Source organism: Callospermophilus lateralis, chromosome 2, assembly GCF_048772815.1.
Source record: "Callospermophilus lateralis isolate mCalLat2 chromosome 2, mCalLat2.hap1, whole genome shotgun sequence".
In the NCBI taxonomy this organism is placed as follows: domain Eukaryota; kingdom Metazoa; phylum Chordata; class Mammalia; order Rodentia; family Sciuridae; genus Callospermophilus; species Callospermophilus lateralis.
The window spans coordinates 197,435,260-197,463,229 of NC_135306.1; the positions used below are offsets into that span (position 1 = coordinate 197,435,260).

A 27,970-nucleotide genomic window follows, 5' to 3' on the forward strand; every position below is an offset into this window, starting at 1 on the left:
GCCCTAAGCACTCTCAGCATGAACTGCATATCAGACTTCTTTACCTACGAGACCACCAAGTCAGTGGTCGTGAAGAGCTGGACCATTGGGATCATCAACAGGGCAGTTCAGCTTCTGATCATCTCCTACTTTGTGGGGTGAGTCTGTGGTCCCTCAGATCCTAGGACTGGAGGGCGACTTGCTATCCTGCCCTCCCCCTCCTCCCTCAGTGCTACTGTCAAGCTGCTTGGGCTTCTTTTCTCTTGGGGGGAACATACATCTTCCAGGGAGCCTTGTTCCAAGGACTGGTCCCTGCTGCCACCACCCAGGATCTGGTCCCCAGATAGATTCTTTTGCCCCCCAAAAATCCTCCACAGTTGGAGAGTGGTTTCTGAACACACGCTCCAAGGTGTGTGGTCCTTACCCCGGCACTGCCCTCCAACAGGAGAGGTCCCCAGATGATCCATTTCCACTCTCCCTCTCCTATTCCCCGCACCCAGAAAAGAGGCAGACCCCACCCCACATCTTCCCATTCCCTCAGTCAACTCTTTTGGGTCCCAGAAAGCAAGGAAGCACAGAAAGAGGAAAGGGAAGGTGCGGAACCCAGAGAGAAGATGACAAGTTGATCAGGCTGATGTTGGGTGGGAGGGTAGGCTGGGGAGGGAAGAGATCTCTGGATTTGTTTTGGAATGAGGAGTTCCCTTCTGGCTTAGGTGGAACGGAAAGAGATCTTGGAAAGTCAAGAAGCCCTTGCTCTGGGAGGGCAAAACAAAGGAGGGAACTGCCCCGTGAGATGGAGAGAGACACAGGCACAAATAAATTAACAGTCAAAGTGACATTGGTGAGAAGAAAAGTAGTTTTTCTGAACATGGGGTGGGGTGCCTCCCTGAGAATCCAGAATTGCTGTCCTTTATCAAAAAGCGTCAATTCCCAACCTCTGCTTGACTCTGTGGCATAAAACTCATCCTGAGAGTTGCTCAGGAGCCTACAAGGTCCAAACACTCCTTTAGGCCCCACTCTTGGAGGTACACACCCCTATACCTACAGACACAAAGGACCATGGGGTAGACAATGGGGAAAATGCACGTTCTGTTCTTGTGGTCATTTCCACACACTGATGGGCACCAGGAAATGCAGACAGAAACCTTGATGGTTTTCCTTCCTGGAGTGCTCTGGTCTCCCACTGTTCCTGGAGACAATGGGTCTGTGTGGGAGAGACAAGCCACTGCCAACCGAGTTCATGAATTAATTGAAGCAATTCAAAGAAGATGTCCTGTGTGCATGCCCATGCCGGCTGGAGCTGCATGTGAGCAGGCCTGCTTGCCTGAAGGGTTGGAGTGGTGTGTGAGGATGGGCGTAGAAAGGTGGGCAGATGTGATTTTTAAGCAATCTTTGCTTCATATGTTTGGCGAGAGCAGGGTGGCTTTGGTATGTGGATGTTATAACAAGGCTGTATATCCAGTGCTCCTTATGGGATATCAGAGAGGGGATTCAAGCTCTGGGATAGGATTAAATGGCCTCCAATCTTCCTTTCAACACTGAGGTTTTGTGAGAGGTGATGTTTGCAAATGTTCCATGTCTGCATCTCCAGAGCTTGACTCAAAGTCGGTTCTTAACCTTCTCTGTCAGTGTGTCTATTTGGTGCCATGCGTGTTTACAGCCACAAGATGGTGTGTTGGTCCAGGTGAGTGCAAACGCTGTCTCAGCACATTCCCACCCTGGCCTGGCCCCCTTGGCTCCAGACAGGAGACTGATGGAGGACAGAGACAGCTGTCTCCTGGACCAGCCCATTCAGCTCCCACTGCCCTTGTCTGTTCCTCTTTATGATCAGATCAGATGGGATCCTTCAGTTCTGGGGGATGGAGGCCAGCCTTCTGGAGGGAGCAGGAGAGGCTCTGTGGCGTCTTGATACCCAGCCCCATCCATCTCCCAGCCTGACAGCTCCCCACGGGGCAGTGTTACATCAGCTGCTCAGCTGCATGCTCCTTGGCCCAGCCCCCTAGCCAGAGCCCATCTCTGTGTATGAGAACCCATGCACTATTGTGACCTTGGGAATCTATTGTTGTTAATTAGCAAAGATGTACCAAGTGTCTCTTCATGCCAGGCGTTGGTATGCATGGAGGATAGAACTATGAACAAAAGCAGACGGGGAACCAGGCATGGTGGCACATACCTGTCATCCCAGCAAACCAGGAGGCTGAGGCAGGAGAATTGCAATTCCAAGGCCAACCTAGGCAACTCAGGGAGATCCTATCTCAATAGATAATAAAAATGACTGAGGGTGTAGCTCAGTGGTGGAGCATCACTGAGTTCAGTCCCCAGTGCCAGGGGAGAGGAAAGCAGACAGGGTCTTGAAGCTCACAGTGTGAGGCAAGAGGTGGGCATTGAGCCAGTCCTCGCCACCAACAAGTGTGGAATTTCATCTGTGGCTGCAAGGTGCACAGTGCCAGGAGAGCCACTCCCACGTAGGTGTTTGAGCTCAGGGAACTAAGGAAAGGTTTTTCTTGAAATGCCATGTCCAAACCAAGATCTGAAGAATGTTCCTAAAAGGAGCAACCAAGTTCAAGGAGGAAAGAAGGAGGGTCCAAGGCAAAAAAAAACCGCCTCTGCACAGGAGGGCAGGAAAAGAAGTTCATGGCCGAGCTGAAGGAGCAGAGGTCAGAGTCATGTAAGATGCAGGAGAACACAGAGGCCAGACTCAGATTCTCAGAGAGCTCTCCTTTTTACAAGAAGTAACAGACAGGAAGAAAGCTACTGGAGCATTTCGACATGTGTGTGAGTGACTGAGGCTAAGAAAGACAGCCTTGAGATCCGAGCTGGGAAGACCACCATGGCCAATCTACCCAGAGCTTGGGGGAGTAGGAGTGGATGGGGAAAAAAAGGAAGGAGAGGAATACAGTCTGATGGAGAGATGAGGGCGCCTAGCCTCATAGAATTTAAAGGGTTCAATGCTGTGTTCTTAGCATGTAACTAAAACTTGAATATTTTTCCCCTGTTTTCTGAGCCGGGTAGACAGGATGCCCAGCCTTACCTAGTGGAGTGCAGCAGGAGGCGGCCACTCCTCTGTGCATTCACAGCAACACGCCCCCTTATTCTCTTGGCACATGCTGTCACCCCCACCTCCAGCCTCAGCTGCTGTCATCACTGGTTTCCTTTACCCACCCCACGTCCACAAGAGGCCAGAATTCACCCCACGTTTCTCCTGTCTTCCCTGGGCCCAGGTGGTAATCCCCAGTCTCCTCTGTGGGGTGGGACTTCTTAAGGGTCAGTCTCCTTTCTGGATCCTGGAAATAGAAGGAAATCCTTGGGGCCTGAGTCCCAAGGAAGTGCTGGCTAGTGCTGGCCTGACTTTGAAGAAGCTCCCTTTTTGGTGACCCGCAGGGAGGGACTTTTGCAGTGCTTCAATCCTCCATCCCTCAAATGGACCAGCGGTGGGTTAGAGAGTCCCTGACCCATCACAGCCCTGCTCTCTCTGTTTCTCCACTGTACACACAAATCACCAGCTGCACAGCCACCCACTTGGATTCAGAATATCCAGCCTCATCTCAGATCTTATATAGCCATTCGGCACCTAAAGAAAGTACAAGAATGGAGATGTCAGGTTTAAAGAGAAGAGCCTGAGTGCCACCTTCTTGCCTTCCAAGTACCTCTTGACTGAAGGTAGCACTCTGAACACCTTGTCGGCACATCAGGCAGCAAATTCTGTGGGGGGACCTGTTGGACCCGCCATCCTATGGTCCAGAGAGAAGTGCAACTCTCCTTCCTGCCTGCCCTCTCTACGCGGCAACTCCATAATGATACTGTGGAACACAGAGCATCAGTTAGAAGCCCAGTTCTGACGCCAACTAGGAATGGGACCTCGGAAGCATCCCTTTAGGCCCCTAAGTCTCAATCCCTGGATCTGGAAAATGGGTTTAGGAATACCTCCTCCCAGGGAATTATGTCACCAGGGAGGTGACACACGTCGAATACCTTGCCTGAGACGGTGACTCAGTAATACTCAGTAATAGATGGGACTATTAATATTCCACAGACTCCCCATCGCGCCTCCCCCTTTCCCTCTGCCCAGCTCACACCTTCCCTAAGAGACCCCTCTCCTCCAAAACACACAACACACGCTCTTCACACCCACTCCCTGGCCTCCTCCTTGACTCCCTGGGGGTGGACGGGAGGGTGCTGGGATGCTGCTCTGGCCTCCTTCCTGCACATCCCACCTGCCAAGGAGCTGCCACCCGCCTTCCGCTCTATAAATAATAAACCAGGAACTCGAGAAAAAAATAAGTCAGAGCAGCAGAGTAAAATGCCAAGAATTGAAGGCTCAGTCCTGCCCCATCTCCTAAGCCCCAGCCTCTAGAGACAGTCTCAGCCCCTTTGTTCTGGAAATGAAGCAGCCCCTCATTTCCAAGCTGCCCTGATGACATTCTCAGCCCCGTGGGGCTACTGAAACTCTTCCACTTGTTATTTAACTCAGAGAGAGAAGTCTAATGTGGCCTCTCCTCCCCACTGGGGAAAGAAGGAGCCTTAGAGGAGGAGAGGGAGGAATGGGATTGGTTAATTGTTCCTCCGAGTCCTGAGCGCCTTCCAACTGAGACTTTCCTGAGCTTGGAGAAGCTTCCCCTGGTGATGGAGCAGGGGTTAGCAGGACAAGCACCAGAGTCCAGTTCAGGAGGGCAACTGTGCGCTGGCCCTGAGCTGGGCACAGCTGAAGATGCTACGGTGAAGTGGCTATGAGTGGTCTGAAGCAGATTGCCTGGTTTGGGACCCACATACCAGCTGTGTGACCTTGGGCAAGTCTGCACACTCCTCTGTGCCTCAGTTTCCTCATTTGTAACATGTAGGTAATTATCAAAGCTGCCACACTGGAAAGGATTCATCAAAGGAGTCAACTTAGTGTCCCATGTTGGCTATATGATAATGATCTGAACTCTGCTTCTCATCTGCATATGTTCCTGAACTTTAAGGACAGGAGTAGGGGTCTCCAGGAGCCCTTACATTAGATCAACACAGAGAAATGTGTCCATTCTGTATCCAGGTACATTGAGGCTTAGGAAGGGTGTATTTGGACTGTGGCTAACTCTCTGGTGAGTGTTCAACATCGTCATCAGCCATCATAGCTGGGAGCAGAAAGCCAGGGTCCCGGACCTCACTCCATCCATTCTGGAGGGCCCAGGACCAGGAGCTAATCATGCTGTCTGAATATCTACTCCATTTTTCTATATCAGGATGCTCCCTTCTCTTTTGCTAGAACATAACATGATGAATGAGATCCTAATGAAACTCCTCCCCTTCCCAAAAAAGAAAAGTGCTGGGGAGGTAAGGCACACAGTAGCACAGTGCTCCACAGAGGCCTGGTGTTCGTAAAAGCATTTACAGGCTTGTGAATAACTCTTAATGGTGCATTAATCAGGATGCTGCTGGCTCTAAGGCAGCAACAATAAAACAGGTAACAGGTTTGGAGCCATTTGCCAGTGCTGTGCATGACCCCACCCTTTCTCTTCCACTCAACCATTCAGACTTCAAGTAACACTACAGAAAAATGATAAATATGCAGGGTGATTAATATGTTAACTAACAATATAACCATTTCACAATGTATACATATTTCAGAACTTTAATTGCACTCTGAAATATGTAAATCATTGCTTATTGATTATAAAAAAGAAAAAAGAATCCTAGTGAGTGAAGCGCCATATAGGGATCAACTCCAGATCCTCACACTGAAAGCCGAACAAGGAGCCACTTGCAAACATCAGCCTGTGTTTGCAGTGATCATGACCATGGTGTCCATCTTACAAGTGATAGTGACCCTCCCAGCATGTTCTGGGAGCTTCCCCCTCTGCATCTTCCAACAGTGGGGGGACCCTGAAAGTCATCCAGCTCAACCTCCACCCGGGGAAGGGGTCTCCCCTTAACACACCTGGAAGGTCATCATCCAGATCTCTTTGGCCTTCCCAGCCCTGCGATGCCCACCACCTCCCACAGCAGCCCATCCATGGTGACTCAATGGTAGTTAGACAGCTCCTGGGTTTGGGATCCTCACCACCTCCTAATAAACACCTCAGGTCAGCTCAGCCCCAGGACTGCCTCTGCAGCTGCCCAGCCTAGGACTCCCACAGTTTTGTCTCAGTCTCCTGCCACTCATCTGATGCGGCTTTTCTACCCTGGTGAGATACAGAAAATGACCCTAACCCAGCATTTCCAAAAGTACCTTCCAGAAGATGTCAGTATTTCTTCAAAACCGGCATCTGTGCTTAAATAAGATTGGGAGAGGCAGGGGTTGTAGTGTTGGGTAGAGCACTTGCCTATCAGGTATGAGGTCCTGAATTCCATCCCCAGCACAGCAAAAATAAATATTTAAAAATTTAATAAAAAATTAAATTGTAGCAGATGCATTTGTTTGTTGAATGCACAGCATTTTTCAAACTTATGTGATAGGTTTTCTCATACATAGAATGGGGACAGTAACAGTATTTGCTTGCCATTGTACCATCAGAAACAAACAGAGCATATCCCTGGCTGGAGGGGGCACTGAACCAGGCTGAGAGTAGCTTGAGCTCTGAGGGCTTCGATGGTGACTGCGTGTGAAATGCAGAGGAGAGAGTTGTCGGGTGCGTCTGCAGGCCCTGCTTGCAGGAGGCTAAATCCGGGAGAGTGGTGATGGGAGAAGGGAAGGGAGCCCAACTACATCCCCTGGGTCGCTCCACGGCTTTAAGCAGCAGGGAGAAGCCACTACAGGTAAATGACCACTTGGTGGCAGCACAATTCAAGGAATAAGATTAAATCCCCTGCCCCACCCCCAACCCCATTCCATTCACCTGCCCCTCTGTCCTCCTCCATCCTCACCTGACACTTGAAGGAAGGAAGGCTGCTAAGCACTCAGTTCCCAGGGGCCTTTGGTCGATTTTTTTCCTGAACATCTACTATGTGCCAGGTGTTTAGGATACAGCCATGCACAGAGCTGGGAATGTACATGCTCTGCCCTCTGCCCCTTCTCTCCTGGAAGCCTGCCAGGAAAAGGACTCAATTATCAGCAGTAATGACTTTAAGCCAAATTTTTAACAGGGCAACAGCTCTCAAGGGGGTGAACATTTGTTCTTAGGGGTACAAAAAAAACAACCTCACTCTTTGATGTATAAAGCAAAAATATGCACGTGGTACATAAACAGGTATCTGTGATATTGAAGCGGGGAGCAATTATTTTTTTAAAATTCAAAAAAAGCTCCTTGGTGGGGGAAGGTAGGGAAACACTACTTTCAGTCCACCAGGGACTCACTAGGGTCCCACATCTCCAGTAAGGCCTTGTCCCTGTGCTGCCATAATGCTGGCCAAAAGAAGCCCTCTCCCAGCATCTTCTGCTAGGCCTATGGACCCTTGTCTGTCTCTCTGCATCTCTGCTCTCCTGCCCCAGATGGGTTTTCTTGCACGAGAAGGCATATCAAGTGCGGGACACAGCCATTGAGTCCTCGGTGGTAACCAAGGTGAAGGGTTTCGGACGCTATGCCAACAGAGTCATGGACGTGTCTGATTATGTGACCCCACCCCAGGTATGGTTTCCCTACCCTGGGGCCTGTGGATGCTCCCCTCTGGGGAGGGTGGGGAGGAGGGGGCTGGGCAAGAAAAGTGCCCCTGGGACTCCCAAACCCAAATCAGTGGTGTCAGTAACCCGTAGAGGGCCTGACCCCCTAGTTGCTGGGATTTGGGGGGCAGCTTGGGTCTGACCTCCAGAGTGCAGTTCTGGGCGTCAGAAAGCTGGGTTCCTCTCCAGGCTCCGCCTTGACTCATGCTGCAATCAAAACACAGCACCCACATAGGTGGTCAGAAAGAGCCGTTCGGATCCTAGCTCTGCCCTTTGTTAGCCCTGCCACCTTGGTCAAATCCCAGAGTCTCAGTTTCCCCCTCTGTAGAGTGGGGACAATAGCAGTCCCTGCCTCAAGATGGGGACTGTTGCAGTATTTTCTCTCCCTGCTTCTCCCAAGGGCACCTCCGTCTTTGTCATCATCACCAAGATGATCGTTACTGAAAACCAGATGCAAGGATTCTGCCCAGAGGTGAGGGGCCAGAGGAGGTTGGGAGGCAGTGGGAGCCCAGGGGCTCACCAGGGCCAGGGAGGGTCCCTCACACTCCTGCGGTCCCATCTCCCCCCAGAACGAGGAGAAGTACCGCTGTGTGTCTGACAGCCAGTGTGGACCTGAGCGTTTCCCGGGTGGGGGTGAGTCAGCCCCTTCCTCACCTCCCACTCCCAAGCTGTCCTTGGGGCAGCAGATCCCTGAGAGCCCACCCTAGGAGCAGGCAGAGAACCCGCCTATCGATCAGCATTTGTGGAGGCTCCCTGGGTGCCAGACCCAGAGGGGCCTATGAAGGTGCCCCCAAGAGGAGTGTGAAGTCCAGGGACGCAGAGCCAGGCAGGGGCACAGCTAAGTGGCATGTGCTGTCCAGGGAGGGGAAAGCACAGGAAAGGGAGAAAAACTGGTTCTGAGAGAGTGGCCCTGAGCCTTCCTGGAGGCAGCGGCATTTGGAATGGGCCCTGAAGACAAGTGGGATTTGGCAGGACAGAGACGGCTTCAGGCCAAAGGAGCAGCTCCAGCTCAGAGGTGAGGAAGAAAGAGCTAGAAAGATAAGGGCTCCGGGTGCTGGGCTTAAGGAGCTGTCAGAGGAGGATGTGGACTCTCCTTGGTCTGGTCTGCACCTCAGGAGGAGAACAGGGAGAGAGCTGTACTGTGCAAGCACACAACAACGAAATAGAGGGTCCGTTCCTTGGCAGGTCCCTGGGGCAGGGGTGGTCCCTGATGAGGAGGGGAAAGGGACTGGCAAAGAGCAGGTGGCAACCAGCCTTAGTGGCTCCTTCCTTGCAGGGATCCTCACTGGCCGCTGCGTGAACTACAGCTCTGAGCTCCGAACCTGTGAGATCCAGGGCTGGTGCCCCACGGAGGTGGACACCGTGGAAATGTGAGGTCCTGCGCCAGACGGGAGGAGAGAGGACCGCACCTAGTTCCTCTCTGCCAATGTGGGGAGCTCTGCATCTCCGAGCTTATGGAGGGTCTCAATGTAGTGTCCCTTCATGGGGGTGGTGGTGGCCTCTGGGTATCATCCCATCTGCCCCTTCTCTCCCTTTGACTCTGGAGACCCAGAGAGGCCTTCCCATCACTCCCCTTCATCTATAAGAGATCTCCCTTGGGAGGCATCCACCAGGGAAAGAGGCCCTTCCTGAGGGCTAAGGCTTCCATCCTCACCCACAGGCCTATCATGATGGAAGCGGAGAACTTCACCATTTTCATCAAGAACAGCATCCGTTTCCCCCTCTTCAACTTTGAGAAGTGAGTCCTCACTTCCTCCCCCAATCACCGGGCCACCTCACCTGCCGGAGAATGAGGTGCCCCATGTACCACGGTTCTCTCGCTTCCCAAACCCCATCTCCAGGACTCCTAATCCCAGCCTCCCAGCGACCTTGGCCTCTGATTATTGAGTGGATTTTGGGGCTAACTTCCCTGCCAGCCTCCCTGCCTTGTGCTCAGACCGACCTGGGAGTTTTGTTTGAACCAGGGAGGGACCATTTAAACTTGGCCCTGAGCACAGATGCCTCCTGAGATTGGAAACCAAGGAGCTTGTCCATTTATCTTTCCCTACATCAATCCCCCATGTGGTATCCCTTTTCTTAGTCAGTTCAGCCCCTTGTGTAACTCAGTCATTCACGAGGGCATGAATGGTGGGCATCTGCCCTGTGCAAAGTACAATGGCAGGCCTGCAGAGGTGCAGAGTGTCAGGAGTGACTCTTGCCCTCCAAGATGCCCAGCCTGGCAGCTGGGGGACACTGGGCATGGACACACATAACCCTACTATGGATGGAGAGTGTTTGGGGTTAGAAAAAGATGCAGAGCAAGAGGGGAGGGAGACAGTGCATACCCAAAAGCTCAGGACATGGACACCTCTGCCTGGGTGTGGAGAGCCCTGAGCCCCCGAAGGCTGGAAAGCAGTTTGTGTGGGACCATCTTAACCCTGGCCTTGCCTCTCTCCTCTTCTCCCCAGGGGGAACCTCCTGCCCAACTTGACAGCCAGGGACATGAAGACCTGCCGTTTCCATCCTGAAAAGGCTCCTTTCTGCCCCATCTTGCGGGTGGGGGACGTGGTCAAGTTTGCAGGGCAGGATTTTGCCAAGCTGGCCCGCACGGTGAGAACCTAGTTCTTCTTCTGTAACCTCTACCAGGGGAACTCAGCCCTTCCCCAGGCTCCAGAGCTCTTTGGAGGCAGCCAGGAGACCAGGAAAGAGCTGCAGCAAGACAGCGCCACCTGGTGGAAGTATCCCAGGCCTGCAATTGGCTTTGTCCCTGAACCCTTTCAGCCTCCATCCTACCCCTACTCGGAGTGGTCTCCCCTCCAGTGACCCATTTCCCCCAATCCTCAGTTTCCCATTCCTGTCTTTATACATCCCTTTAGGGAGAGGCGATAGAACTCTGAAAAGGGCCACATGAGGGGACAGTGGACCCATGGCCACTTTCTCTATATTGTAGACAAGGAACTGAAGGTTCCAAAAGTAGGAAGGACCCTGAGGCTCCAGGGTTTTACCCCTGGCTACAGCACTTCTTTACTGTGACCAGTCACTTTCTTTTCTGCCTGCCTCCATCTTCCACCTACAGAATAAAAAGAAGTCACTTGTCACAAGCCCCTGTCCCACCCTGGCTGAGCTCAGGGGAATGCTCATGTCTGGCCCCTTTCTTCAGGGTGGAGTTCTGGGCATAAAGATTGGCTGGGTGTGCGATTTGGACAAGAGCTGGGACCAGTGCATCCCCAAATACTCCTTCACTCGGCTGGACAGCGTTTCTGAGAAAAGCAGCATCTCCCCGGGATACAACTTCAGGTAAATCCCGGCTCTCCTGGGACATGGGGGAAGGGGAGTCAGCTCCAGAGAACTTCACCTCAGGCAGCAAGGCATACTGGGAAGGAAAGATCCTTGGCCCCCTCCCTGCTCCCATAAGGCTTTGGCTCAAACTAGGGAAGGACTCTGTAACAGGCAGCCGCTGTGCTGCATGGGCTGTGCTGTGAGGTGACAGCTCCATTACAGGAAGGGACTGAGCCCGGTGCTCCTGCTCAGGCCATAGTGAAGCCTGATGGACAAATCCTGCTGAAATGCTGGCTGCTGTGATTCCTGGTCTATTCTTAGCACTAACATGTAGAGGTAATGCTCGGACAGCCCCATTCCCTGTTCTATGCCTGGACTTTCTAAGGTCTCTCACTGACCAAAGTAAGGGCAATAACTGTTCATTTTACAAGATGGTAGTTTTGCATTTTGCAAATTTTGCAAATTTCCAAACCAGGAAATTTTATAAGTCACAAATAACAAGTATAATGATTATTAGTTCTTCCTCAGTGCCTTTCCAAAGAACTTAAACCAGGCTCTTAATATCATCTAATATGTATTCTCAATAGCCTTGAGACTTAAGGGATCTTTGGGGTTTTTTCCCATTTGGAATAGAGGGAAAGAGGAACCATAGGATACACTATCTGGAATACTTGAAGGGCCTTGGAAAAACCCTCAACCTCCTCACCTCCTAATTTCCCCTTCTGCAAATTTATGATAGCATCATTATTATCCTGAGAATCCTATCAGCCAATACTTGAAAAGCTTTAGCTCCTGGTTTTGATTTACCTTTAAAATCTGAAGATCTCAGTTTCTGCCAGAGTCCTGCTTAAGTACACAGTGTTGTACACTAAAGAGGCCAAATGTACTCAATAGGCAGTGATAGGGATGATCTACATATGATACATTTGTTATATATTCAAAGAATTATTCTTCACATTTCCTTTGTTGTAGTAATACTCTCTGTTATAATGGCATACGTAAGCTAAAAGAATCACATCACTTTTTTTTTCACTTAATTTGTAACTTTAAAAAATAATTACCTATCCCATTAAGCTTTATATTTAATAGTTTCGAAATTATATGTATGTTCTCTGGAAAGAAGAATTTTTAAAAATTGAAATTGCTTTCATAATCAACTCCAGAGTTTAAAAAACCATAGGAAACAACACATATTTTAAAGTAGTTTAAAAATACTGTTTGGCTCCCTGGCAGAAATTGGCATATTTATTCAGTCAGTACATCACACTGAAATCAATACAAAGGATATTTGTATGGTGGCTTAAAATAGTAACACATTAATAAAATTCTCATAATCTAAAATGCAAGTTTTCATTCTCATAACTTCCCTCTGACCATTGGGGATTCTTCAGTCCTCCAAATAACTCATTTGGCAAGAAACACTTATGAAGAGTAAAACTATCATGAAGACCCCAACAACTGGTATCATACAGTTTTAGAACAATGTCTTTCATTTAAAGGAGAATGGGTTTGAAGTTCTTATCTCTAATTTATCATGCTGTGGCTATCCACCCAAGTAGGCACAACAGGCCTAAATAAGCTTGGACTGTATTTGGGGACACAAGATGGAAGATCTCTAAGGATCTCACCAGTGTAATTCCCGGAACCTAAGGAAACCCATCTGAGAGGTCTGGGCCTCCAGGAAACTGAGTCCTTCATCAAAGCCTCCAGGCCATAGTAAGAAGGGGCAAAGCACTCATTTGGACCTTTGCAGTTGAAAAGAGTTTCCAAGCTGGGTGCAGAGGTGCTTGCCTCTAATTCCAGAGGCTTAGGAGGCTGAGATAGGAGGATAATGAGTTCAAAGCCATCCTCAGCAACTTATTGAGGCCCTAAGCAGCTTAGACCTTATTTAGGCCTAGGTCTATCTCATGCCCTGTTATGCTTACTGGGGCAGATAGCCACAGCACAATAAACTGGGGATAAGAACTTCAGACCCATTCTTCTTTAAATGAAAGACATTGTTCTAAAACTGTATGATTCCAGTTGTTGGGGTTTTCATGATAGCTCTATCTTCATAAGTGTTCCTTGCCAAAAGAGTTATTTGGAACCAGCCTCAGCAACTTAGCAAGGCCCTAAGCAACTTATTGAGACCCTGTCTCTAAAGAAAATATGAAGGGGCTGGGATTGTGGCTCAATGATAGAGCACTCGCCTAGCACATGGGAGGCCCTGGGTTCAATCCTCAACCCCACAAAAAAAATAAATAAATAAAATAAAGATATTTTGTCCAGTTACAACCAAAAAATAATAATAATAAAAAGAAAATATGAAAAGGGCTGAGGATGTGGCTCAGTGGTTAAGCACCCCTGGGTTCAATCCCCAGTGAGAGAGAGAGAGAGAGAGAGAGAGAGAGAGAGGAGGAAAAAAAGAATTTCCAGAGGGCCCAAGGAATAACACTGACATGGAGGAATATTTGCCATCCATGACGAGCAGAGGGCTCTCCCCAGGCTCTCTCACAGCCCTACATCTGGGTGCCCACCCAACACCCTCAGACTGTCGTCAGCCTACAGGCACCATATTGGCATCCAAGCTAAGTTAAGCACCTATGTGAGAGAGGCACAAGGTCACCTTTCTGAGTGCTCAGATAGGAAGAAAGGAGACCCAAGGCCACGTTGGGCACACAGTATGTTTTCTATGATGTGGTCATTTTATGTTGCTCTTGAGAATCTCACTGTGTAAAGCATTCTGTCCACTATGGCTAATTGTTCCTCACCCACCCACAAGATAGGTACAATCCCCAAATGAGGAAATGGAGGATCACAGAGTTAAATTCATTTCTCAGGACCACAGATCCAGTGGTCCCAGGAGCCTGGATACTGATACATTTTCTTAGATGATCTCCACCCCAATCAGGAAGACTAGGGACCTTTGCACTTGTTGATCCTCAGAAGATTATGCCTAGATAGTTGGTACTTTCAGCCCCACTTAAAAACAAAGAATCTGAGTTCCAGAGAGGTTCAAGGATTAGCAGATGCTAGAGACATAATTTATAGCCTGCCCTTTTGTCTCCCAAACAAATTCATTTGCCTCTTCCTCCAATAGAGGCCAGATTTTTCGACGTCCTACTATTGCCATTTGCTCTGGAGAGAAGGGAATTGTTCAGCCAAGATTCAGTCTTGTTTTAATCTGCAAATTCAGATATCCAGAGGCAGCTAGAGATTCACATTTCCATCACTAATTACTTCTGCAGCTCCTTTCCAAATGCTACCCCCTCCCCTACTTTTCACAGTTCTTTGCCTGCAGAATCAGAGATTTTGAGAATTTTAGGCGTTAAAGAACCCTTGGAGAGGCCTAGACAGAATCCCTCACTGTACAGAGGAGGAAGTGGAAATTCCAAAAGAGGAAGTGACTTGGCTAATGTCCCAGAGGCATGTTAGCATAACCTTGGAGGTCACTGGATCCCAAGTCCTACCTCAGTCTCTCTGTGGCACAGCCCCAGATAAGAGGCTCTTCCTAAGGTTACCTGTTCATCATTGGATGGATTCAGTTACTGGCAAGGTAACCTCAGGATGAGCCAAGATGTATCTCCCTTCAATTCCTACCCAAAATAGTTGGTCCTCTTCATCTAAATTAACCTTTATTTATGAGTTCCCCTAAAGTTTCTGCTCATTCTCTACCTAGAATTTGATAGAGAGATTTTATTTTTATTCCTAGGTGTATTCTGCAAGGGTAAAGATTCCAGGAAGCACTTGAACTTACTCTTTATGAAGCCTCTTTCCAAGCACATTGAGAGTGCAGTAGGGATCATCCGGATTTGTAGTGGACAAAGTGTATAATTTCTAAAAATTAGAACTGATGAGAATTGCTAATTCGGTGGTATGCAATTAAAAGACATCCCCAGAGGTAGGAGGTGGCACCCTGCAGAGTAGACAAGGGGCTCATAACGGTGGGCCAGGTTCCTGCAGCCCAGGTTGACCCTCCATTCACTAGAGAAGATTTTAAACAGAGCAGCCCTCTCTTCCCCAAAGTGCTGGGACAATATACAGTGTCATATGAGCGTGTATGCTCGTGGGAGTTTGTGAGGGAGTGGGGGTGTGTGTTGGTGGGCGAGTGTGTGAGGCTGAGTGAGAGTTTATCAATATGTGAGTGTGTGTGTGCATAGGCACTGATGGTACAATGACAGATTAATAATACTGTATCTGTCAGGTCTCAGCAGGAAACAGATGGCCCACTCAAATTGGGTAATTTGAGGAGAGTTTAATAAAGGGACTGTTTCAAAGGTATGGGCAGGATGCAGGGGAACCACAAAGGAGAGAGCAGGCTCTGGGGACAGTAACAGAACAGGGGTGTAACAGGGGTGTGGCCCAGGTCAGCTTTGCCCAAAGGCAGAGCTGAGGCAGAACAGTCTACAGAAGCAGCTCAGGGAAGGAGTAACGCCTGTGGGTGTCCAGTCAAGCCTAACAGCCCTTATTTGTGGAATTACAGCCTCTCACTAACCCATGGAGGTCTCTAGCCACTTATTCCCCTGGCCAAAGCATGAGCCACATCCAGGAAAAACGCTCATACACATAGACATGAGCAACTCTGCAGGCATTTAAAAAAAGGAAAAGGTCCTTTCTTTTGCAACAGATAAGACATAAATGCATTCTCAGAATAATAAATTAGAGCACTACTGACCTACATGGAGTAGATAGGGGCCTACCCTTTGCTCCTGAGGCCTACTCCTCTTGCAAGAAGTTAGCTTTCTGCACAGTTTATTTTCCTTCTGGTCCTTTCTCTTTGTATATGTACTTATGCAGCATAAAATTCCAGGACTTTGAGACCTCTAAAACCCTATCCCTAGTCCTTAGATTAAAAGTCTCTGAAATTAAGTCTGCAAAGCCTTTCACACCTGTTTTTGTCAAGATTCACAGCTCACAGCACCATCCCACCCACCAAGGTAGACTGAGAAAGGTTTCACAACTTGCCCGAAATGATACAGCCTGATTAGGAGAAGAGGCACATGAAGACGCAAAGCCAGGGGCCTGATCTATATTCATTGCTTCTAGCACACCTTCCAGCATCACGTGGCTTGTAAAAAAAGAAAGAAAGAAAGTAGCTGTAAGAGATATGCCCAGCGGTGATTGCCAGAGTGACGAGAGAGAAAGCAGAGCAGAGCCATGCATTTAGCAATGTCTGATTTCTCATTTCCCCTCTGAGAGTTCCTAAGACAGCTTTGCTACTAAAAGGCAACGCAGTTTTGGATTTCCTCTCTTGGTGTCTGGGACAGAAAAACACTTGTTCATCTGCTAGATGTTCCTCGTGCAGTAGGTGTTTCTAGCGATCATTCCGTGTTGGAAATGTACCCACAGCAGCTTTCATGAAGCTCTAAGATTTGGCCCCAGTTCTGCTTCCATGCTGAAGCGCGCAGATCAGCAAGATCTTAGGCCAATCTACAGAGATGGAATCAAAGTGTGCCCCTGGCTTTGATCACTCTCTACAATCTGGATTTTTCTCCTTCCAAAAGCCATAGAATATGTGTTAAAAGCAGCCATTTCCATCATTTCCACAGAAACGCTGGCAGGCCCTCTTCAGCAGGGCATATTAGCTTGAATTCTCCATGATCCTTTCTCATCTTCAACCTCTTGACCGTGGGAGGTGAGACAACATAAATGATCCTGGGTTTATACAACCCTATGTAAATGTTTGTGTCTGTCCTGTGTGCACAGCAACCAATGTTATTGGTGGAAAATATAATCCAACACTCTTCGAGCACTTACCAGGGAATCAGGGATTTAGCATGAACTACCTCCCCGACTCTGAAGAGAGATCTTGTTCTATCTGGAAATCTGGGTCTCAGAGGTTCATAACCTGTCCAAGACCTCACAGCCCATTGTGCTGAAGGAGAGTTCAAACTCTGGCAGCCTGACTCCAGAGCCTATACTTGTAGCTACAGTCACTTAGTAGGACCAGTATGGTTACCCCCATTATACAGATGAGGAAACAGAGGGCAACAAGATCATTCTCAGAAACAGGCAGGTAGTATAATGTCATTCTCAAGTACAGCTGCTGGCTCCATGTCCATTATCTGTCCTTGCCTTATAAATTAAGGATAAATTAATAGCAATACATTTTTTAAAAATCAACAAAACTACTTTTTAAATGTCTGCCTTGGAGGTTGATTAGGTCCCTAGACTACCAGTAAATAAACTTGGCTCTGGTCCCTTCTCTAAGGGGAGGAGTCCCAGCCGGCTCTACGGATGTGGCCCCATCCCAGATGCAGTGAGTCTGCCAGGAGATATTTTCCTATCAGTGCAATATCAACTGTAAAAGTGTATTTCAGCTGGCAAAATTACTTCCCACAGGCAAAGCTTTGCTGAGAACACCAGCTCCTTCACTTGGAAACCCAAATTCCAGGCCTGAGTTTTCCCTTGCAAGTCAAACCCGGATCCCGCAAGTTTGTTGCTGTTTTTCCTGCTGCAGTAACAGTTTCATGTCCCCACTTCAGGAAGTGATTTCCACCACTATAGGGGAGGATAGATCATTTCCAAACAGATGTCTGGGAGCTTCTGAGGGATTTGTACACCATGATAAAATCCTTCTCCATTCAGCAAACACTTATTGAGTGCTGACTGCTGCAAATGTCAGCTCAGCATGGGGAAGCACTTGCAAGGTGGGGAGCCATCCAAAGCTAAAATTTGGCTGCCCCTGGAGGTCACGCGTTGGGTTTCTTGAGCAGGAGGTATTCAGACGTCATGAGGGAAACCCTTTGCAGATAATGTGGGGAGGACAGTACAGTGCTCTTCCAACTTCCAGATTATATCACATCCTGAGCTTTGGGGCTGATTCATTGTGAACAAGGGCAGTTGCTATGATGAAGGGATTTTTATTCTAGTAGGAATGATCGATCTGAACTTAAATGACAAAACCGTCCGTACAGAAGAATATAGTTGTCCCTTGTATCCATGGGTTCCATGTCCATGGATTCAACCAAATATGGATTAAACATATTTGAAAAATACAGCGAGGTATGGTGGTGTATAATCCTATAATCCTAGCACCTCAGGCAGCTGAGGCAGGAGGATCCCAAGTTCAAGGCCAGCCTGGGTAATTTAGCGAGACCTCAGCCACTTAGCAAAGACCCTGTCCCAAAATTTAAACAAGTAAAAGAACCAAAGATGTAGCTCAGTGGTAAAGCACCCCTGGGTTTACAATCCCCAGTACCCTCCCAAATACATTTTTTTTTAATAATCACATTTTTCTAGTTGCAGGATAGCAACTATTTACATAGCACATTGTATTATATATTATAAGCAAACTAGATCTGACTTAAAGTATGTGGGACAATGTGCATATTGCAATATGCAATGCCTTTTTTTTTTTTTCTGGTACCAGTGATTGAACCCAGAGCCTTGTTCATGCTAGGCAAGTGCTCTACCACTAAGCTCTATTGTCAGTCCTATCATGCCATGGATTTGGGCATCTGTGAGGACTTCTGAAATCCATCCCCCTTAGATAACAAGGGACAAGCCAAAGTGAATTAGAGGTAAAGCAAACAGAGCCCTGGGTGTGGGTCAGGGGACATGTGGGCTACAGTTAGAACCTTGCCACAGAAGCTCAGTGTGACTTGGGGTGATTAAAGGCGATCATCTCTGAGGCCCCTTCAAGATGTAAAAGCCTAAGCCAACACGTGTGGGTGTCTGGGGAAGGGGTTGGAGAGCTTGGGCTGCTGAAGCGTGCACTATTATTTATAGACCTATCACACTAAAATGGAGCTTCAACCCTGCCCTGCAGAAGCACATCTGACAAATGATTTATTATGGCAATTGACGTCTGTACTTACTCATTCTTTATCTATTGCTGCTAATAGCACGAGGGAACACACGTGTGAAACATCTCAGCACCGTCAGGCCTCAGGATTTTCAGTTTGGTCCTGTCTCAGGGGTACCCTGTCTGGTCACAGAACAGGTGTGTCAGTGAAGCTCCTGGTAGGAAAGCACACGCAGCAGGAGCTTGAGAGGAAACCCCCTCAACAGGAACCCATGTGGAAGCCCAGCCATGTACAGAGAAACAGAGTGGCCATTACCACCTTAGATTTGCAGCCATAGTGGGAAGAATGGGAGTCTGCTTTTGAGCTGAGGTCCCTGACAGGAGCTGTAGTCACAGAGGGACAAGGCCCCCAGATGAAACCAGAGCAGGGCAAGGGGCCCAAAGGCAAAATAAATAGCCCCTTCTCTTTCCTGCCCACTGGTTTTCTGCCAGTGTCCCCCACTGTCCAAACCCCAAAACCCAGAGGGCAAGAGAGCTCTGAATGCAGCCTGGGAAGATAAGCCTGCCAGACCTCTGGCACCAGAGACCTGGAAACTTATCTGCACACAGTTTCCTGCAAGTGCCTGGCTCGGTGGTCCTTCCAGAGGGGCCCATCAGGGGAGCCTCCCATTGCTGACCACTGCAGCCCTGCATGCGCCCCCCCCCCCTTCTTTGCCTTCCCCTTCCCCAGCCCAACACTGGCAGGAGTCCAGGCTCTGTTCTCTCTACTGAGACTTGTGACCTGGTCCAGTCACAGCCATGCTATGCTTTCAGCAGCAGAGGGTTTTCAAAGGCACCCTCTCAACCAGCCCCCTTTCCCCTGGGGCCCACAGTGAGCTTTCTTTTTTTAGCTCCTGTCTTAGGGAGGCAGTCAGGTAGGCAGGGGCCGCGGATTCCAGCAGCCTGTGTCCAGATCTCAGCGGTGCCCCTTGCAGACCCGGTAGCCAGAGTCACTCTGCTCTTCTCCAACCTGTAGTCCCGGGGCATGTTGCCTGATGATTGATAGCTAATATGAATTGGAAACTGCATCAGGCACTGCGCTCAGCCCTGCACTCAATTCAGTAGCTCATTTAATCCTCTCAACAGCCCTTACAGCACTTTCTATTATCTCCACTTTACAGATGTGGAAACTGGCACATAGGGAGGTGAAGTCGCCTGCCAAGGTCATATAAACTATTTCAAGGGGCAATGTCAGGATTTAGGAATAGGATTGCCTCATTTCAGAGTCCCTAAGCCACCTGCCACTCCACTGAGCTGTCACTCTGAGGTCTAAATGAAGTAACAGGGTGATGCCTTCAGTCTAGGGCTTAGCAAGACTATATATTATGCCCCTGCTCCATCCCCCACTTCTCCTCCACTGGGCTGGTTCCCACTGATTGCACTCACTTTCCCACCTCGCCTGTTGCCAGAACTAAATGTTTTCTATTTGGGAGAGAAATAGTCTGTTGATGCCACCATATACTAGCTCCATCTGCATAAGGAGAATCTGAAGGAGTCCAGTGGGCAGGAGGAATCCCTCAGGCCAGTTAGTCTCATCTTTCAAGAGGTCAAGAATCTCAGGAGTTCATTACTTCTAGCGAGCATTTTCCTAACCCCTTACTGTGAACTCTAGGCCACTGGGCAAACAGACATGGTAAGAGGCAGCTTGTCGTCATGGTCTGGGGTAGTGGGGACTGAGGCTGCAGCCTGCAGCCTGGGGGAGATAGGAGATAGGAAAGCAGCCCAGGGAGGCCCACAGCCTCTGCTCTGCACAGTAAGCCAGCACTCTGCAGAAAAGGAAAACAAAATCTTGCTTCATAATGTTTGCCAGTGCTCATGGTGTAGGTCCAGTGGTTGATTTCAAGCTAGGATGAAGTCACTAAACATGGAGTCAGGAAGAGATGCACACGATTAGCCAGGGTGAGGGGAACCGGCCATTACCACCTCTACCCTCCAGCCCACCCACGCTCTTTCAGCTTCTTCGGAGACACCATGTCCCTTCCCAGAAGGGGGCTTGCCACTCTCTCAGCAGGTAAGCTGCCCCCACCTCTGGACTTGATGCCTTTGAACTCCTCAACCCTTCAAGCCTCAGCTTGAATGGGCATCTTGGGGTCTGGCGTCTGGTAGCTGTGCTGATGTACTTGTTGAATGCTTGAAGAATCAGAAGCCATCTGAGCTGGGCCCTAGTGGATGAACAGGAGTTTGAAGGTGGATGTATCCCATAAATGAGTTAATCCCTTTATGTTGATCACCTTCTAAAGGCCTCACCTGGTCCCAACATTTAATATCTCATCATGGGGATTCACTTTCTACATGAGTTTGGGAGGGGACAAACCATATTCAGACCACAGCACTGGCTAAGAGTTTGCCCTATAGCTGGACTGACTGGGTTTGAACCCGAGCTTTATTCACTGACTGTTGGCTTTGTGACCTTAGACAGGTTGCTTATCCTCTCTGGTCCTGGCTCTTTCTCCGAAAGTAGGAGGGACAACAGTACATAATCTCATGGGATGGTTGTATGAAGTGAGTTAGGTATAAAGCACTTGGCACAGTGCAGGGGACACAGTGAGCACTCAGTATATGTTGGCAGTGACTGTTGCTAATATTACTATCTCCAGGAGTGAGAAGAGTATATACTTAAGATAAATGTAGAAATTATTTTATTTATCCTGATTCTAGTATAAGAAGAGCACCTAATATGTATGGGCACTCTCTCAACTGATCCTCCCCATAACTCTTTTCTTTCATTTTTCATTTGTCATAGAAGGCTCAGATAGTTTGAGTGACTCTCCCAGGGATAAGAAGCCAGTTCATGAGAACCAAGCCGCATACCCAGATTCCTAGGACCTGTTAGGAATCAGCACAGGCTTATTCGTAAGAATGCAGCATCCTGGGAATTTGCCTTCTTTCTCTCTAATCCTCCCCAATTTTAACTCATTCTTTGTCTTTTGGCAAACTCTTCTGCCTGAGCCTCAATCTTCTGATCTATGAAACCAGTTGTGTTTGTTGACAGGACATAATGGCAAGTGCCTATAGTCCCAGCTACTCAGGAGACTGAGGCAAGAGGATTACAAGTTTAAGGCCAGCATGGGTAACTTAGTGTGGCCTTGTCTCAAATAAAAAATAAAAAAGGATGAGGATGTAACTTAGTAGTAGAGTGTCCCTGGGTTCAGTCCCTAGTGACACAAAAATTAAAAACCTAGGAGGGTCTGTGACAGTCAGGGTAAGTACTGCTAATTGCTATAACAAACAATCCTTTCACCTCAGTGGCTTAACACAAAGGGTTATTTCTTGCTCAGGGCACACCAGGTCAGTGGGGATGGGGGGATCCCACATAGTCATTCAGGGATCTGGGCTCTTGCCATCTTGACTCAGTCTTTCCCAGGGCCTCAGAGATCTCCCCCTAGCTCCTGAGCAACTGGCCACCAGGTGAGGAAAGGGAGGATGAAGAAGAGAAGCTGCTCTGAACCACCTCCCCTCACCTCTGGACAAGCCTCACTTTCATTCACATTCTACAGGCAAGAAATAGTCATGGGGCCCCAGCTAGACACAAGGGACTAAAAAATGGGTTCCAAACATGTGCCGAGAGAGAGACGGTAACTCAGACCTGTGACCACTGGCCATCTCTGCCCCAGGTCAGCCAGATCTCCACACTGGAGCACAGGAATCGGGACTGTGGGACTCTCCTCCCCAAGCTGTCCCTCGGCCTCCCTCCCCCCTGGGAGGAGAGTCTGTCCCTGCCAAGCCTCGAGGGTGGGTGGCTGGTGAGATAATGATCTTCCCATGCTTATTGCCTCTTGGAAGGCAGGTGCTGGAGAAAAACCAAGACCGCTTTGATTTTTCTCCCTGTTTCCTTCACATTCCTTCCCAGAATAAATTCAGCCAGCCCTCGCTCCGAACAGCAGTGCCCGGGATGCAGACTTCTTGTTCTCCACATCAGTGTCAGAGCGTTTCTCGTGGCCATAGCCTTAGGCTGGGAGTGAAGCCCCAGCCTTTACCCTGATGCCCATGCCTGTGGCCCATGCTCTCGCCCCTGCCTGCCTCATTGGCATCAGTTGTCACAGCTCTGAGACAGAGGCCTTGAGTTCTCCAGTGATATAGAACCCAGAATCAGTAGGACTTTGAGACAGTACAGGGCTGCCTGCACCCTTAACAGCCAGCCACCTAGAGCCGAAGGCGGACGGTGTGGGACTAAGGGTATGGCCTTCAGGGTCAGCAGCACAGATCAGAACCCCACTCAGGTGAGTTACCTTCTCATCTGTCTCATCTAGAAAATGGTTCAACAACCACACATTCTTCCCGAGATTAGCTGAGCTGCTAATGCTAAGGGATCTGCGTATACTTCGGTGCTTTATAAATGGCTGCAGGTGTGGAAAGGGTCATGGTCTCTACTTACCCTCAGGCCAACCTGGAATCCAGGAAGAGCCTCTGCCAACTGCAGATACTTCTTTTCCAGACTTCTTAGAAACCTCCTAAGAGGCTTCCTCGGAGAAGGCTCTTGGCCTGATCACACCATCTTTAGAGAAATGATATCCTTCCAATGTCCACCTGTCTTCCTGCTGCTGCAGCTTGAATTCATCCTGCTCCCTTGGTCTGTGAAGCTCCCTCCCACCCATCACCCAGACAGAAGTTACTAGAGTTAGAGATGAGTCACCTGTCCCACCTGTCCCTGGCCTCCAAGCCTTTCCTTCTCAGGTCAAGTGGTGGCCATGCCTTCAGCCTCCTCCCTGGGCCCACTCTCATTTCACCCTGGGCCTCATGGACTTGAGAAGACCCTCTTGCCTCCCCTGTCTCTCCCTCCAGCTACAGAGCCCACAGGAAAGAACTTCCTGGTCCAGCTCCCCCAGGGGCCGTTTTCTCACCGTCTTCCACCTTTGCTGGGCACACAGGTCCTGGCCTCGCCCAGGCACTGCAGAAAAAATGTGCTGCCCTGTGCTCCCGCACCCCTTCCCCACCCGACAGAGCTCCCTAGGCCTGAGCTTCCTCCTCTGCCTCCTGGGGGTGACTAGGGTAAGTGTCCTGGAGGTGGGAAACAGTGGGTGGCCTCCAAAGAGGTGATTAGGTGAAGGTGCTATTCACAAAGAGGCACTGGGGTCAAGGAACCAAGGAGGCTGGTGGAAGACCTCAAGGCTAGCTGCCAAGAAGGCTGGCATGGGCAAAGAGGGGACATTTCCAGAACCCAGAGAAATCCACAGCTGCAGGACAGGGCTGCCCTTCAGGTTCTTGGCCTTTGAGGGGGAACTGAGCCATTGCTTGAGCCTCAGCAGACTAAACACCCTGACCCTCCTTCCTCCCACCCCCTGATTTCTGTGGGTCTATCTACAGAACCCGCCTGCAAACTGAACAGGGAAACTGCTGGAAGCTGTCTCTTAGATGAGGCTCCTGGGGCCCAGAGCTGGACAAAGACCAGCAGAGACTGAGCTTGGAGGGGCAGATGGACAGAATCACTAACAGGGGTTTCTGTGGTGTCTGCCTCCAGGTTCAGTCCCATGAAGTGTTTACCTACCACCACTAGCAATGGGGGGGTGTATGACCCCCCCCATTTTTTAGTCATGTAAACTGACACCCTAAAGACTAAGTAATATCACTGCTAGCAAGTGATGAAGAAGGTCTTAGACATCTCTGCCTCTCTCCAGATTTCCCCACTGCCCGAGGAGTTGGCTACAGCCAGAGCATAGCCAATGTTTTATGATTGAAGGTGACCCTTCCCCATCACAATTACCTTCCTCCGGTTTCTATAATCCCTCCATTATTGATTTGCTTGGGCTGAGCTTTTCCTTCTCCCTGCTGTACAATTTCAAATGCAAATATCTATGGAAGAGATACCACTTCTGTCATTCGAAAAAAAATTTCTTTCTTTCTTTCTTTCTTTTTTTTTTTTAATCCAGGTGCACTCTACCACTGACTACATTCCCAGCCATTTATATTTTATTCTGAGACAGGGTCTAAGTAACTGAGGCTGGCCTCCAACTTGGAATCCTCCTGCCTCAGCCTCCTGAGTAGCCGGGATAACAGGCATGCACCACCGTGTATGGTCATTCATTGAAAACTTCCAGGGAATGAGTTCTCACCTCCTTCTTTCTGCTAGGAGAGGCCTGTGGATCTCTGGGGGCTGAGAACACTCAGAGGGAGGCAGCCAGCACTAAATAAGAGCTGTGTTGACCCCAACACTTGCAGAACTTTCTGGGCTTTTTCATTCCTGTCATCTCACTTAATCCTCGCCACTTTCAGGGAGACTGACATCAGGAACCCATTGTTCAGCTGTGGGACAGTAACCCAAAGAGATTAGACTGCACTAATGTTAGCATTTGGGCTATGCTGGGCAGTCACGCAGGGCCAAGTGCTCTAGATTTCAAAGCCAAATGACTAATGCCATAAAATCCCAAATCCGGCGCTTACTAATTGAAACTACAGGCAAGGCCCCTCCTCACCACAGCCTTCTGCAGATGGGGGTATGGACTGTCCCTTCTGTGTGGAATGTCCATGCTGTCTGTGGAGAGCATTAAATGTGGTCATTCTCAAGTCCTCAGCACAGTTCATGGCACCCAGCACCCAAGGTAGAGAATAGTCTTGGCCAAGGTGCCAGACAGTCTCGGACTTGGACCAAGACAGCATTGATTCTCACCAGTTGGGTGACCCTGAACAAGTGACTTCACCTCTCAGAGCCTTCTTTGCAAAAGAACATTCGCGTCCCTGTTGCATAGGACCCAGGCAGGGACGAGAGAAGATGAGGTGGCTGGTAGCACTTTTTTCCCACCACTCTATAAATGTAAACATATTTCTTGAGCAAATAACAACAGTCAACATCAGCAAATATTTGCTGAGTGCTTATTTTGTCCCAGGACTGTTCTATACCCCTAACATGTGGTTTCATTCAATTCACATAGCAACCCTGTGAAGCAGGATTTTTGTATTGTCCCCACATGCCAATGAGGAAACTGAGTTTCAGAGAGGTTGAATAATTGGCCCAAGGTTGCACAGCTGATAGGTGAGAGAGCCAGGTTGAGAAGGCAGCAGAGGCAGGAGCACCTGCAGTGAGCTCGACCCTGGATCCCAAATGAGTAGCATTGAAGAAGCCCAGAGTCCAGCAGGGTCTCAAGCTTTTGTACACCTAAGACATCAGACCAACAGAGATGCTAACCCTGTGGGTTCGTGGTGTGGCCCAGGAAGCTGCTCTTAAGTTCCCACGATGAAGCCTGTGTAAGTGGTCAGGTAACCATCCAGGGAGGACGGTGGCAAGTGTCTCACCAAACCATCAGTAAGGGCTACTTTGTTGAGGGTCATGGGTCCTCTAGGGACCCTGAGGGCTCAGACAGGAGAGAAAGGAGCCCGCAGTGGGACCCACTTTCGCCCCTGGCCTCCAGGTTTGCCAAGTACTACAAGATGGAGAATGGCAGCGAGTACCGCACGCTCCTGAAGGCTTTCGGCATCCGCTTCGACGTGCTGGTGTATGGGAACGTGAGTCCTGGGGCCCGGCGTGTGGACAGCAGGAGGGGCATCCCAGGCCAGCTGCTGGGCCCTGCAGGGGCTGACCAGCGGTCACATCTCCCGTCCCCTCACCTGTACCATGAAGGGGTGGGCCCTGCCGTTGCTCTAAGGCCCTGTGAGAGTCTCTGGCTGGGAGACCGCGTTCAGCCTCAGTTTCCACCCGTGTTCCGGCCCTCCGCCTACTCCCCCATCTTTGCGCACACAGGCCGGCAAGTTCAACATCATCCCCACCATCATCAGCTCCGTGGCGGCCTTTACTTCAGTGGGAGTGGTGAGTTCAGCCTCTGGGGGGGTCAGACGGGACAGCCGGGGTAGGGCCCAGGAAGGGGTGGAGCCAGAGGAGAGGGCGTGGCCAAGGCGAGCCCTACCTGGCCTGGAAGGTAAGGCCCTGGGTTGACCGCCCCCCAGCATTCCCACCGAGCTCCTTATCCCGGAGTGGCCTCCCAGCAAGTTCCACGTCTTACAGAGTTTCTGGTTCTCACCGTGAAGGTGGGGAGGAGACTCCAGAGCAAGGTGGCGTCAGAGCCCCGCTCCCACAGGCTCCTTCCTCTGGGTCCTTCATTCCTCTATCCGAGCCCTGTGCCTGGTAAGGGGCCAGGAAGGTGGCCATGACAACACCTGCAAAGCCCCCCGGGCATTTGCTAAGGGGAGTCATCAGTCCGGCCTCCCTGGAGGAATCGCCCCCACGCCTGACCCACTGTCTGTCTGGGGGCAGCTCAGTAGCCTCTTGAACCCATGGCTTCCAGCTCCCTGATCCTACCCCTCCCAGGGCCACCTCTCTGAGCCTGCCCTGCCTCTCCTCCTCCAGGGGACAGTCCTCTGTGACATCATCCTGCTCAATTTCCTCAAGGGGGCCGACCAGTACAAAGCCAAGAAGTTTGAAGAGGTGAGTGGGGTGGGGGTAACACCTGGAGGGCCCTGGTGGCTCACCTCTCGGGGTTCCCTGGAGGGAAGTTCAATGGGCCTCAATAAATATTGGACGTCCAGACAAGAGAACATTTGGGTGAGCGGACTCTTCAAAGAGCTTTGGAGTTCTGTGAGTCATCACTGCCAACAGGTCCCCACCCACTCATTGTCCCCTCCCCATTTCTGCAGGGGGACACATCCTGCCTTGGGATGGCTCAGGTTCTTCTTTGTCCCTGGAGTACATGGGAAGAGTCTTGGGATCGCACAGGCTTGTCTAGCTCCCCTAATGACCAGGCCATGGCCCTGAACCACCCGTTCTGTCTGACGGTGTTACCGCTGTTGACGGGTGACGAGTCCTTGCTTCCCCAATGTTAGAGTATAACACCAGAGAAGCACACCGAGGCAAGTGTAGAGTGGAAAGTAGAAGCTTTATTAAAGGACAGCAGAAAAGACTTCTCCCCGAGGAAGAAGAGGACCCAAGAGGTGGAATCCGTGGAAGGGCGATGTCTTCCCCTTTTTATAGCTAAGGTCTTCTTCAGCTTTCCCGCATTCCTGGCACATTCCTGTCCTTTTAGTGATGGAATGTAGGTGGAAAGGCCCAAAGGGTGGGGCACAGGTGGGCCAAAGGAGTAATCTGGGCAGGAAGGACTTTTGGATTAGCATCTCCATCTTTGCTGGGAGCTGTTTCATTAACTTTTCTTTGAGATGGGCTCTGGGCCTTGGGGACATTAACATTCCAAGAGTTGTTCTGCTTTTCCCAGACTCCATTCTCAATCTGAACTCGGCCTTCATTTTTTATTTTACTCCATATTAGACCCGATTTACCTAACTACACTAACTACCTATCTTTAAATCTGGCTTCAACGGGACCTTGCCCTGTCACAGCAAAACAATGTCAGTCCTTCTGCCTGCAGGTGAACGAGGCAACACTGAAGATCGCCAACCCAGAGTTCTCCAGGGATCAGGCCACAGAGGAGAAGCAGTCCACGGACTCAGGGGCTTACTCCATTGGCCACTAA

At 49.7% G+C, this 27,970-nt stretch overlaps 1 protein-coding gene across 1 annotated transcript; it reads left to right on the forward strand.

Moving 5' to 3' along the window:
* Positions 1-18: 18 nt before the first annotated feature.
* P2rx3 (purinergic receptor P2X 3) lies at positions 19-27,970 on the forward strand. Its single transcript, XM_076844569.1, has 12 exons — positions 19-137; positions 7,388-7,523; positions 7,956-8,027; positions 8,125-8,188; positions 8,832-8,925; positions 9,216-9,293; positions 10,003-10,144; positions 10,695-10,831; positions 25,922-26,015; positions 26,251-26,316; positions 26,854-26,931; positions 27,866-27,970. Exons 1-12 carry the CDS (start codon positions 19-21, stop codon positions 27,968-27,970), a joined length of 1,185 nt encoding a protein of 394 aa, XP_076700684.1.

What these genes read in the sequence shown, in the direction of transcription:
- P2rx3 (XM_076844569.1), top strand. Translation starts at nt 19, where the DNA reads ATGAACTGCATATCAGACTTCTTTACCTACGAGACCACCAAGTCAGTG. An exon ending in GAGGTGGACACCGTGGAAAT is followed by an intron (nt 8,926 to 9,215) that starts GTGAGGTCCTGC and finishes CCTCACCCACAG; the next exon opens with GCCTATCATGATGGAAGCGG. An exon ending in CCTTTACTTCAGTGGGAGTG is followed by an intron (nt 26,317 to 26,853) that starts GTGAGTTCAGCC and finishes CTCCTCCTCCAG; the next exon opens with GGGACAGTCCTCTGTGACAT.